The sequence below is a fragment of the Apostichopus japonicus genome, chromosome 2, assembly GCF_037975245.1.
Source record: "Apostichopus japonicus isolate 1M-3 chromosome 2, ASM3797524v1, whole genome shotgun sequence".
In the NCBI taxonomy this organism is placed as follows: Eukaryota; Metazoa; Echinodermata; class Holothuroidea; order Aspidochirotida; family Stichopodidae; genus Apostichopus; species Apostichopus japonicus.
The window spans coordinates 27,023,496-27,036,955 of NC_092562.1; the positions used below are offsets into that span (position 1 = coordinate 27,023,496).

A 13,460-nucleotide genomic window follows, 5' to 3' on the forward strand; every position below is an offset into this window, starting at 1 on the left:
GTAGTTTTTTGTATGAAGAAGACCTACGATTCCAGACTTCAGAGAGTCAGCCCTTCAGAGAAAACCCACAACCAAAACCTTATATACTTCTGATGTTGTAGAAATTTAGTAGTAGACCTATTTTGATGATACTAATGTAACATGAGATATTTTTTACTATTGGTAGTACTTGTGGAGTTTGATCATTCTTCCCGACTTCCCGACTTCCTGACTTCCCGACATGGACGTTAAGTGGATGTGTGCCGAGAGATTGGCTTCGGTCAGCTTGCGAGTCTATAAGCCTCCATGGCTTCTTTCGCGAGTTCCTGCTTGCGGGAAGATCACATATACATACATACATACATACACGCATACATACATACATACATACATCATAATTTATTGTTTTTCTTCAATAAATCAGATGACCACTCGAGAGTAATTTTGGAGAAGCTGGAAGGAGACCCTCATTCAGACTATTACAATGCAAACTATATTAAGGTAGGTAGATTTTAAGAAATATTCATGAAAGCCTGGCATGTATACTACAAAGAGAACCTCATTCAGAGTATTACAATGCAAAATACATTGAAGTAAGTAGATTTTAAGAAATATCCATTAAAGCCTGGCACGTAGGCTACAAGGAGAACCTCATTTAGACTTTTACAATGCAAACTACATTACGGTAGGTAGATTTTAAGAAATATTCATGAAAGCCTGGCACATAGGCTACAAGGAGAACCTCATTCAGACTATTGCAATGCAAAATTCATTGAGGTAAGTAGATTTTAAGAAATATTCATTAAAGCCTGGCATGTAGGCTAAAGGAGAACCTCATTCAGATTAAAATGCAAACTACATTGAGGTTAGTAGATTTTAAGAAATATTCATGAAATACTGGCAGGTAGGCTACAAGGAGAACCTCATTCAGACTATTACAATGCAAACTACATTGAGGTAAGTATATTTTAAGATATTATTCATGAAAGCCTGGCATGTAGACTACAAGGAGAACCGCATTCAGAGTATTACAATGCAAACTACATTAAGGTAGGTAGATTTTAAGAAATATTCATTAAAGCCTGACATGTAGGCTACAAGGAGAACCTCATTCAGAGTCTTGCAATACAAAATACATTGAGGTAAGTAGATTTTAAGAAATATTCATTAAAGCCTGGCATGAAGGCTACAAGGAGAACCTCATTCAGACTATTGCAATGCAAAATTCATTGAGGTAAATAGATTTTAAGAAATATTCATTAAAGCCTGGCATGTAGGCTAACGGAGAACCTCATTCAGATTAAAATGCAAACTGCATTGAGGTTAGTAGATTTTAAGAAAATATTCATGAAATACTGGCAGGTCGGCTACAAGGAGAACCTCATTCAGACTATTACAATGCAAACTACATTGAGGTAAGTATATTTTAAGATATTATTCATGAAAGCCTGGCATGTAGACTACAAGGAGAACCGCATTCAGAGTATTACAATGCAAACTACATTAAGGTAGGTAGATTTTAAGAAATATTCATTAAAGCCTGACATGTAGGCTACAAGGAGAACCTCATTCAGAGTCTTGCAATACAAAATACATTGAGATAAGTAGATTTTAAGAAATATTCATTAAAGCCTGGCATGTAGGCTACAAGGAGAACCTCATTCAGACTATTGCAATGCAAAATACATTGAGGTAAGTAGATTTTAAGAAATATTCATTAAAGCCTGGCATATAGGCTAACGGAGAACCTCATTCAGACTATTACAATGCAAAATACATTGAGGTTAGTAGATTTTAAGAAATATTCATGAAATACTGGGATGTAGACTACAAGGAGAACCTCATTCAGACTATTACAATGCAAACTACATTGAGGTAAGTATATTTTAAGATATTATTCATGAAAGCCTGGCATGTAGACTACAAGGAGAACCGCATTCAGAGTATTACAATGCAAACTATATTAAGGTAGGTAGATTTTAAGAAATATTCATTAAAGCCTGACATGTAGGCTACAAGGAGAACCTCATTCAGAATATTGCAATACAAAATACATTGAGGTAAGTAGATTTTAAGAAATATTCATTAAAGCCTGGCATGTAGGCTACAAGGAGAACCTCATTCAGACTATTGCAATGCAAAATACATTGAGGTAAGTAGATTTTAAGAAATATTCATTAAAGCCTGGCATGTAGGCTAAAGGAGAACCTTATTCAGATTAAAATGCAAACTACATTGAGGTTAGTAGATTTTAAGAAATATTCATGAAATACTGGCAGGTAGGCTACAAGGAGAACCTCATCAGACTAATACAATGCAAACTACATTGAGGTAAGTAGGTTTTAAGAAATATTCATTAAAGCCTGGCATGTAGACTACTAGGAGAACCGCATTCAGAGTATTACAATGCAAACTACATTAAGGTAGGTAGATTTTAAGAAATATTCATTAAAGCCTGACATGTAGGCTACAAGGATGTGGTGAGATGAAAGTTTGCTGTATCTTTACATAAATTTAAATCATATTACCCTAAGATATGTTGCTTTAACCCTATCATTCTCTGTTGATGTTTATTATATTTTCTCCGTTGTGAACTTTGCAGGGACAGTGTGGTTTGAGACAGTGTGACAATTGTTTTTGCGAATTGTCCTTGACAGGGACACTAGTATCAGACATAGTGGACACTAATGTCAGACATAGTGTCCCTTTCAGCATTAGTGTCCATTCCACTGTAGACCTCTCTCCACTGATCTTAATTCTTACACACAGTAATTATGTAGACTGGAGCAGAGTCCAATAGGTCCAACAGAGCAGAGTAATCATTTGGAGAATGATAATTTAGTTATAATATATGGTGGTATTTATTCTCTTCTTATTGTAAACGCTTAATTGACTTAGTGTTTCTTGAAGCCAACAAAAAATCTGCTTTGGTGAACTGTTAAAACTGTTTCTTTTAATGAGTTTATATCACTTCTATTAGCAATCAACTCACAAGGCTTAATTCCAAGGCTAACAGTAAATGAAAAGATACATTTCTACTTTTCTTTACATTATTTATTTTTCATAGAATGCTGAAGAGTTTAACGCATTCATAGCTTGCCAAGGTAATATTCTTTATTTTTATTATTTTCATGTGTATATAAATCCTAGTTACATGTTTGTCCATAGGACTGTTCCAGTGCTGTATTACCTGAAATGATTAACATGCAAGCTTGCAATCTACAAACATGACACTAGAATTAGTGTGAGTTTAAGGTTTTGTAGACTACCACTTACAACATCTACACTAACAATAGCAAATGCTAATCTGTTTTAATAGCATCAAATGTTTAGATGATAAGGTTCTGTCATAACATTCAATGCCAAATTTTATGTGTCACACTTATCCCCAGCAACATTATGAATTACATGCATGTTGAATTTTAAACAATGCAAAGCATTCAATTGGGGATCATTAGTCATCAAGCATATAATTGTAGGCTATTGAAAATATTATTTATTATTTAAAAACAATCTCTTGTATCCAAATGTATCGATTGGGATAGTGAATATCTTGATTCTGTTTTGACAGGACCAAATACTGCATCCATTGACGACTTCTGGAGAATGGTGATACAGGAGAAAGTGTTAAATATAGTCATGCTGACAAACCTGATTGAGAAAGGAAAGGTAATAAATGGGTCTAATATATTTCACTTGTTCGATCCTTAAAACAAAGCAAGAACATCATGAGTTGTTAACAGTATTAGGCTGACCAAACACTGTTTTTCTGAAGGTGCAAACTACCACCTTCCATAAAAGCAAAGATGACAGTGATGTTTTCATTAGCTATTTGTCTGCAACTCTCTGAAAATGTTCCCTTATCCTCCAAATTTGCACCAATCTCTTTGAGTGTGCCCACTAATGTATGGATTCTTTTTCTTTTCTGTTTACCATATGAAAATTTGGGTGTTTTCTCTAAAAATATTGATGTTCAAAAGATCTTTAAGTTTTAGTGACATTTAGATTCTAAGGACAGGTGGACTTTGAAAATTATTTTCAACAGTAATAACAGGTCTGACTGGAAGTACTTGAAATGATTATGTATAGGACTCTCAAACAACCCTTACACAGCAGCTCCGAGGCAACTACAATCACCTTCTTTGGTTCACTACTTTAGTGCTTAAAAGTTGGGGTCATTTACGGTAGCTTAAGATTCAAGTTTTTTCTGCTTATACTTCAAGCATTGCCAATATTTGCATTAAAAAAGTCCATGTTTTGAACTACAAGATAGTCCTAGTTGAAGACTCAATGACTGCTTGCATCACCGAATGGCAATATCTTTTATGACCCAGGTGTTCCTAACTTTAGAGCATCATTAATTCATCCGGTTCCCTCTGCCAATCACAACCCCCCCCCCCCCCCTCCTTTCATTTTGTTCTAATATTTCAAGAAATTCTACAAATAGGACATCATGAATTCTCTTCCAGGAACGTTGCAAGCAGTATTGGCCAAAAGCTGTAGGTGACACAAAGAAGTTCGCCACTTGTGAAGTGAAATGGGAGTCGACAGAAAACTTTGCAGATTATGAAATTAGATCATTGACTGTCACATTTGTAAGTGAATTGAGTGATACCAAATGTGTATTAAACTTCATGTTAAACTTAATGTTTACAGTGTCCATATGTATCATTTTAGCAACACAACTGCTGTGAAGGGAATTTATTTTGGAAGTACTTTGCAATACATTTGCTAAGACCAAATAAATATGTTGTTTATAATGTGATATTCGTGCGTATAGATTCTTATCTCGTGAACACAAGCCTTTATTTTTTTCATTCATTTTTCATCCTGAGTGTCAGTTTAATTTCAATTTCACTTCAAAAATCATTGTGCAATTTGAAAATTCCAGTAATATATATCACAGATGATTGCAATTGCTAGGATCTTCTGTCCGAGGTGGGACTGCTTAATTTTGTTTTTATTTACTTTTAATCAGAGCATATAATAATGTCAGATAAAACACCACTTGAAAAGTTGTAAAAAGAAATTACTAAGTGAACTCTGTGCTTGCAAAGGTGTATTGCAATTTTGTTAATATTGTCGGCGGTGTGTTTCTTTACATCATTATATTAAATTTAAATTCCTTGTTTTCATAGGGAAATGAACAAAGGAAAGTCAGAAACTGGCACTACCGAACCTGGCCAGACATGGATGTACCACAGCAGGCCACTCCATTGATTGGATTTGCTAAGAAAGTGAAACTACAACAGTCTGCTTCAACTGGTCCCCTAGTGGTTCACTGCAGGTGATTATTTCTCATTGGAATCGTTTGCATTCAACTCTAATTCACTGCTTATATATAAATCACAGATCAAATACAACAGTGAATAACTTTCTCTGGGTACCAATTCCAACTTCAGAAATAGAACATCAAAATTGATTTCCAGTATCCAATCGTATAGCTACATCCAAATTTTTTCAAATTCATGCAAGATTTTTTGAGCTCAAATTCATTCAAAAGGTTGGTTTTAGAGCAAACTTTTACTTAGGGAAGCGTATTCAGCAATAACACAAAGAAGAGATCCAGTATAGTCTTTCAAGTGTTAGTGTGAGAGAATAGTAGTTCGTTGAATTATTTGCTCAATATAACCAAAATGTCTTTGTTGTAAAGAATTCTGCTTGAATATGAACAATTTAACATTCTCAGTAAAGAATGAACAATTATGCAGTTTACATGATCTATAAAAATACAGACAAAAAGCTGTGGAATAGGTTCCCTTTCCCCATCCACACCCTTCAGTGACAGAAAAGACAAAATCTTTTGTCATATGTATAGTTTTTCACATGTGAGTGCTGCTTTGTTACAAGTTGAGGGAAACTTATCAATTTAAGACATTGTCTTCATCATATAACTGCTTCCACTGAATGTTCTCCTTTTATAAGCTCCTTTTCCTATTTTACTATTTGTGGGAGAGACCATGAGATAAAACTATCATGATCTGGACCCACTGTACTTGTGGAGTTTGATCATAAAATATTTAGAAGATGTATACCATTTTAGTAATTTGGGAGAGAGGGGGATTCTATTCTATGTGAAAAAATTGATGCTGTTACTTTCGTATCTGTGCATCAGCATGGCGGTTTTTGGCAGGGTAGGTGATATCCAAGTTCATTTTTTATATTATTATTATTTTAGTGCTGGTGTGGGGAGGACAGGTACATTCATTGCTCTGAGTACTCTGATGGACACCATCCACAACAAGGACAGAATTGATATCTACGGATTTGTGGAGAAAATGAGAGAAAACAGAATTATGATGGTGCAAACTGCTGTGAGTTCTACATTCATGTCAATTCAGTCCTGTGGTTAGTTAAGTTGACATTATGTGTTGTTGCGTTGAATAGTCACTGGTTCTGATTATTCCGATAAACTCTGATAATGATTGGTTCAATTTATACTGAGGACATATTTCTAACTCAGCAGTTCTTGTTTTGATTGGATGAGTTTTCTGCGTTTGTATCTCACAAGCTTATTGATTTATGAAAAAGGTTATGTATCGAGAAAAACACACATGTAAAATTTCGGATGATTTGTTAATTGAAATTTCATTATCAAATAAATAATTTCCAGTATTTGTGACAATAACAGCCTCACATTTCTTAACAAACTGCTATAAATCAGTAAACTGTGATCTCATAAATACTACTAGTTAAACGTGTTTCTAAACATATACTCCCTTCATTATTATTTTGCAAACAGTTGCAGTTTAAGTTTTTGCACACCTGTCTGCTGGAAGTTTACTTGACCGGTGAGACAGAGATAACACTAGGGAACATATCTTCCTTTGATGCGGATGAAAAATCACAACAGCTGGACAAGGAATTCAAGGTTAGTTAAAAAAGTATAGATATTAGAAAATCAGTTATAAAATAAGAAAAAAATGTTCTGAAGCAAAACATCAGTCAACATGACTAAAAAATCACAGAATTTACTCGAACTGAGAAAGTGTGAGCATTTTTTGGCAAAATTGTTATCAGCATAGTTCAGAAAGGAAGTCTAACGTTACATTTCTTACAGAGACAAATGGTTAATCTAAAAACTAAAAGGATTAATAAAATAAACTAGTAAAAGAAAACTTTCATAATTCACCAGCACTAAACTATTTACACAAGTTCCTATATTACCAACAATTTTGTGGGCAAATTATGAGATGTTTGCAAAAAGATGTTATGCTAAATTTGCTACATTTCTGAAAATCTATGCATGGACTTCATTTGAAGGTAAATATGACACATGATAAAACTAAAAATAGTTTCTTTATTTCAACAGCTTTTGTCTAAGTTGGATAAAATGTCAAAGACAGCTCACAAAGCCACAAAGGAACAGGCACAGAAATGCCGATTCCCGACAATGATTCCAGGTAAGAAACCAATTTAAATATTTGAAATGTGGAAATTAAATGTGGTGATTGTGATTTCTCTTTCATATTTCTTTCATTCTTGTGCAGCAGTGAGGGTATGTATGTATATATAGATATATATATATATATATATATATATATATATATATATATATATATATATATATATATATATATATATATATATAATATATATACAATCGTTATCAGTTGGAAAATCACAGTTTTATGTTGCTCAGTTGTACTCACCTACCTCAAATGTCTTTCCTTAATGTTTTATTTGCTTTATAGTGGAAAAAAGATCGCCAATCCTTCAATGCATGAGCAAGTTTGGTTCCAACAATTTCATCAATGCGTGTTTCGCATCAGTAAGTTTGAACATATCTACTTGTTGATTATGTTACAATCATCTTCTACTCAGCATTTACTAAGATTGATTCCATTAGACAGTTACTAATATCTTATTTATACATTTCTAACAATATTGACTTCTTTTTCCTAGAGGCACATGCTAATTTTTCTTACGCGGAAGCAATGTTTATCTTACATCTTTATTTCGTGTTACCCTCCCCCCATTTTTTATTTGATTTCTTGCAGTCATTTGTCGTGAAAGATGCCTTCATTGCCACTCAGTTACCATTGCCAAACACATCTGAAGATTTCTGGAGACTAGTCTATGACTGGAAATGTCCTTTGATTGCAATGCTCAACCAAATTGATCCAAAAGATGAGGTAAGAACAACTCTTGTACACCAAAATCAGTAGTGTCACCAGTGTACACCAAATCAGTTATGTGTTGCATTTTTGTATGTGGTTACCAATCCCACAGAAAATGTAAGTATGGAATAAGAAGGGTCAAGGCTATAGAGTGTGACAGCAAATTAGCTGATGATATTAACAATGTGGTTTAGCATGGCTAATCTTGATGTCTTTCATATTAATATCAGGCAAAACATCATCATAATTTTGTGAATTAAAGAATCTTTAGGAAACTCATTTTGGGGTTTTTCACAGCTGTCAGTTTTGTTATACAAAACTGGTCATATTAACAGGAGGCCCTCAACAGAATTGGTGTGATTTAAGAAAATTTACTAGACCAACACCGAACTCAATAACTTTCTAGCACACCTCACCAGACATTTCCTCTTTCTCAGATTAAGGCCAGTTAGTGTAAGATAATATTAATGATGAGGAAGTACCTAGGCTTACTACAATTTATGGTTATTCATAGTGAAAAAGTTTACCTACAAATCTTTAGATGGCTTAAACATCCAATGTCTACACATCGTAAGAGTCTGTTCTTCATTGAGAGATCCCAGATAAATTATTGGTCTGACCAGGGAGCAAACATATAAACATTGGGGTCGATCATGTTACTGATTCCTTTATTCTCACTTTGTTTCAAGTTAGAGAGCTAAGTACTCCTATCCTGTGAGATATTGACAACCAAGGTTTGGTACATCATTCATTGATCGACGACTTCTGAAATTCTTTTAGATTTGTACTAATTGAAGTATTTTCTCTTCGTTAGCCCGGACAGACTAATATTTGAGAGCCACATGGTACTGTGTATCCACTCAATGTCTTATTTGTTTTCGATGCCATTTGTTATTTGTTTAAGACAGATATATACTGTTGCAGTCATGGGCAACTAATGTTTTTTTTATTCTTAACCACAAACATTACTTTGCTTTCATAATTGCTAGACATTGGAACTGTTTTTAAGGTGAGTGATTTTATACAATCTGCAACCCTCCTTGCAAATTTGCACATTAAATTTAAATATTTTATCAGTCTTTATCTCTAACTTAGTTTCTTTTGGTGGTGTTAAGCATCTGCTGTATTAGTTATGGTGGTGCTATATTCTGTCGTGTTATTTCTATATGGTTTGGTCCAAGATTTTAACTAATCGTGACCCATCTTACATCCTTTTAACGAACGGAAATAGTCAGTAAAGAAGATATATAAAAAAGAAGATGGTAAAAAAAAGTGACAGCAAAAGTACACTAAAAGGAAATGCTTGAACCCACTGTGCAATTTAACAATAGAAACAGTCATCCCCCAACCCCCTCTCCCACACATGCACACTCTGCAAGAAGCACAGCAAAATGTCAAGCATGTGACGTTCCCTCACATAAAATTATTAGCCCATGAAAAGGGAAAAAAAAATCTACTTTGTTTTGGGGAGGAAATTGAAATAAAAAAACTATATGTGCAACAAACATTTAAATATCAATGTCAAAGGAGGTTGATTACTCCACTTGCTTTAAAGATGCTACCACTTAGCACACAAGCCCTCACAATCTTAATTGTTTTGATACATAGAACCCAGGCTGTATCACATCCTATGCATGGAATTGGACTCCTTACTTTCTCTTTCTAGCTAAACCTAAAGCCCTGGTGCTACCATATGCATTGATTGCTATGTTAATGGTTGGTATTTCTAATTCATTAAAATAAAATATAAAAAAATGCATTTTCCTGCTATATTTGTAACTGGGTTAAACAATGTTTGTGGCAAGGAAGTCAAGGAATCACTATCAATGGTGAGATGGGCTGTGAAAATATGCCATAAATGCAAGTTATTTCAACCTGTCCAGGCATTTTTATAATTCTTTATTTTTTCCCATACACTTTATACCATCATTCACATTTTACACTCGTCTTCTCTCCTCATTCACATTGATGCACCGTCTGCTGTGTGTGAAATACAATATAGACTATCTGTGGATCAATAATTTTGTTAATGTTATCCAGGTCAGCCCAGTTCCTTTCAAACCTTTGTTCATTGCCTGCATGCATGCATCCTAAGTAGGCTGGATGTGTCCAGACCAAATAAGTGATTTTTCTAACTATGCATGAAACTGGAAATAATGTGATAAGTAGCAAGGTCATCTTTGTTGTAATTAATTTCTGGAACTGATTGAAAACCATGCTTAAAAGCACTCCTTTGAGACAGGTAGCCTTAAAGAATCCATTTTAAGTTGGAGAGATACCATATCAACTCCTTTCGCCCATTCCTGTGCAGCAATGATCGAGCTGAAGCGAAAGAAACAGCTTCTGATGGGTTCATCATAGAGAACCAACGTTAACTAACATCTTGAGTTTCCTATGGCTTCATCATAGAGGCCCAACTTCAACTTGCTGTTTCAACACTCATGATTTCTTTGTTCTCGTAGCTTGAAACCAAAAAAATGTATGAAATAGAATTTTGTTTCTAATGATCTAACTTTTCTCGCATTCAAAGACTGATTACGACTGCCACAGGACTTTGGAGTTAAAAGAGAAAGACTCGTCTTATCCATTTAAATAGACTCCCATATGCAATTTGCACAATGCAATTGAGCTGGTTTCATCAAAAATAAACACAGAGATCAAGAGCAGAAGGGCAGTAGGCAATGAATAGTCACTGGAATTGATGTCAGACTCATATGCTCTACACCAAGACTTTTGCAGCATTTGATCTTCAGATATGCGAAGTTCAAAAAGTAGTCGAACGTTTTGAGTGGCATGCGATTACGCTTAGAAATACAGAGTCGTGCACTAATACTGCTTTCTCTCAATCTGCAATTTCCCTAAACAAATGGACCGATTGTTATGTGTGGAAATGAGTAACTGGCTATACTGCGAGTGGAAACCCACGGCTCCTTTACAGTAGGATCAGCATACATTTGTATGAGATCAGTTTTCTATTTGCATCTGATCAGTTACCAATGTTATATCTTTATCAGCATTTAAGATCAGCCAGCAATTGTGTAATATCAGTTTTACCATTTGCATAAGATCAGTTAAAGTTCCATTTGTATATCTTAGTCAGCTTGTAAGATCAGCCAGCACTTGAATAGAAGATCAGGTTTACTATTTGCATTAGATCAGTAACCATATGTTTATCTTTATCAGTTTGTAAGATCAGCTAGCACCTGTATAAGATCAGGTTTATTTTATTTGCATCATATCAGTTTATCATCTGTTCATCTTTATCAGTTTATAAGATCAGCTAACACTTGTATAAGACCAGGTTAATTTTATAGCATCTGATCAGTTACCATTTGTATATCTTGATCAGTTTGTAAGATCAACTAGCACTTGTATAAGATCAGGTATATTTTATTTGCATCATATCAGTTTATCATCTGTTCATCTCTATCAGTTTATAAGATCAGCTAACACTTGTATAAGACCAGGTTAATTTAATTGCATCTGATCAGTTACCATTTGTAAATCTTTATCAGTTTGCAAGATCAGCTAGCACCTGTATAAGATCAGGTTTATTTTATTTGCAACATATCAGTTTATCATCTGTTAATCTTTATCAATTTATAAGATCATCTAACACTTGAATAAGATCAGGTTAATTTTATTGCATCTGATCAGTTACCATGTATATCTTTATCAGTTTGTAATATCAGCCAGCACTTGTATATGATCAGGTTTGTTTTATTTGAATCATATCAGTGTTCATCTTTATCAGTTTATAAGATCAGCTAACACTTGTATAAGATCAGGTTAATTTAATTGCATCTGATCAGTTACCATATGTATATCTTAATCAGTTTGTAAGATCAGCTAGCACGTGTAAAGATCAGTTTCATTTATATGCATCTGATTAGTTTCACCATTTGCATAAGATCAGGTACAGTACCATTTCTATAGCTTTATAAGCCTATAAGATCAGCCAGCACTTGTATAGAAAATCGGGTTTACTTTTTGCATGAGATCAGTTACCATATGTATATCTTTATCAGTTTGTAAGATCAGCCAGCACTTATATAAGATCTGGTTTATTTTATTTGCACAAAATCAGTTTATCTTTATCAGTTTATAAGATCAGCTAGCACTTGTGTAAGAACAGGTTTATTTTATTTGCATCTGATCAGTTACCATTTATTTATCTTATCAGTTTATAAGATAGGCAGGCACTTCTATAATATCAGGTTTCTTTTACATCTGATCAGCTACCATTTTTAATTGCATCTGGAAGTTACCATTTGTATAATTTTATCAGTTTGTAAGAAAAGCCAGCAATTGTATAAGATGAAGTTTAATTTATTTGCGTCAGATCAGTTACAGTACCATTTGTATATCGTTATCAGCTTGTAAGATCAGCCAGCACTTGTGAAGGACCAGTTTTACTATTTGTATCTGATCAGTTTCCATTTCTTTATCTAATTAAAACTATTAGAGATATTGTAGTAACAAGAGTGAATTGCATCAAAACTTTGTAAAAGTTTCCGCTTCCATATTTCATTAAATTACTTTCGGTGTTTTTTTATGTCCTGCTTAGTCGTGCTGCCAGTATTGGCCAGACAGTGGATCAGCCGAGTATGGTTACCTGATGGTAGAGCTAAAAGATGAGCAAGATATGGGATTCTATGAGTACCGTGTGTTTGAGTTGACACACTCATATGACAAGGTAAGCACATTCATAGAAGGCCAGTGCAGATGTATAATAAAATAACCAACAGTGTATACTTTATTCCTGGTTGTAGATGCATGTAGGGTTTGGGATATCACCATTTGATATGCAAATGATAGTAGCTGGCTAGAGCGCTGAAATATGAGGGTGAGCTCCACTTCAGTATATAAAGTATAAGCCGGTTCCCAGATACATTAAGAGCATCGATTCCTCAATTAGTCGCTGTTAGGCAAATATCGGACGTCAAATATTTCAATCCAGCCTATGATAAAGAACCAGGCAATAGTATTCCACTAACTGGCATTTGTGCACCTTTATTAAAGGCGTTATATACTTCAGCACCACATTTGCATCATCCTGTTGTATAGCTCTCTGTTCGTGGTAACAAGCTGTTTCTGTCTAGCACTTTGAGCCAACCAATGTTGTTATTCTCTGACCCTAATTGTAGAAAATTGAGAGCTCAATTAAAAGGACAGAAGTTTCCAATATTACTGAAGATACCAGTCAGACGATAAGTTAATGTTGCTTCATGTATCACCAAAGCAATTTACAGGATACTGTCTGACAAAATGTGTGTGTGTGTGTGTGTGTATGTATGTATGTATTTTAGATCCTTGTGCAAGCAGGAACTCGCGAAGAAGCCTCTTTGGCTTATCAAAGCT

At 34.3% G+C, this 13,460-nt stretch overlaps 1 protein-coding gene across 1 annotated transcript in view; it reads left to right on the forward strand.

The window, feature by feature from the left end:
- The window catches only part of LOC139984471 (receptor-type tyrosine-protein phosphatase alpha-like), a 109,733-nt gene that overhangs the window by 93,062 nt on the left and 3,211 nt on the right, over positions 1-13,460 (forward strand). The window contains exons 6-16 of the mRNA XM_071998389.1: positions 404-480; positions 3,047-3,083; positions 3,551-3,648; positions 4,449-4,574; positions 5,118-5,266; positions 6,158-6,293; positions 6,722-6,850; positions 7,292-7,382; positions 7,674-7,750; positions 7,980-8,114; positions 12,667-12,795. Of these exons, the coding sequence (XP_071854490.1) occupies positions 404-480; positions 3,047-3,083; positions 3,551-3,648; positions 4,449-4,574; positions 5,118-5,266; positions 6,158-6,293; positions 6,722-6,850; positions 7,292-7,382; positions 7,674-7,750; positions 7,980-8,114; positions 12,667-12,795 (1,184 nt within the window). The remainder of the gene's footprint in view (positions 1-403; positions 481-3,046; positions 3,084-3,550; positions 3,649-4,448; positions 4,575-5,117; positions 5,267-6,157; positions 6,294-6,721; positions 6,851-7,291; positions 7,383-7,673; positions 7,751-7,979; positions 8,115-12,666; positions 12,796-13,460) is intronic.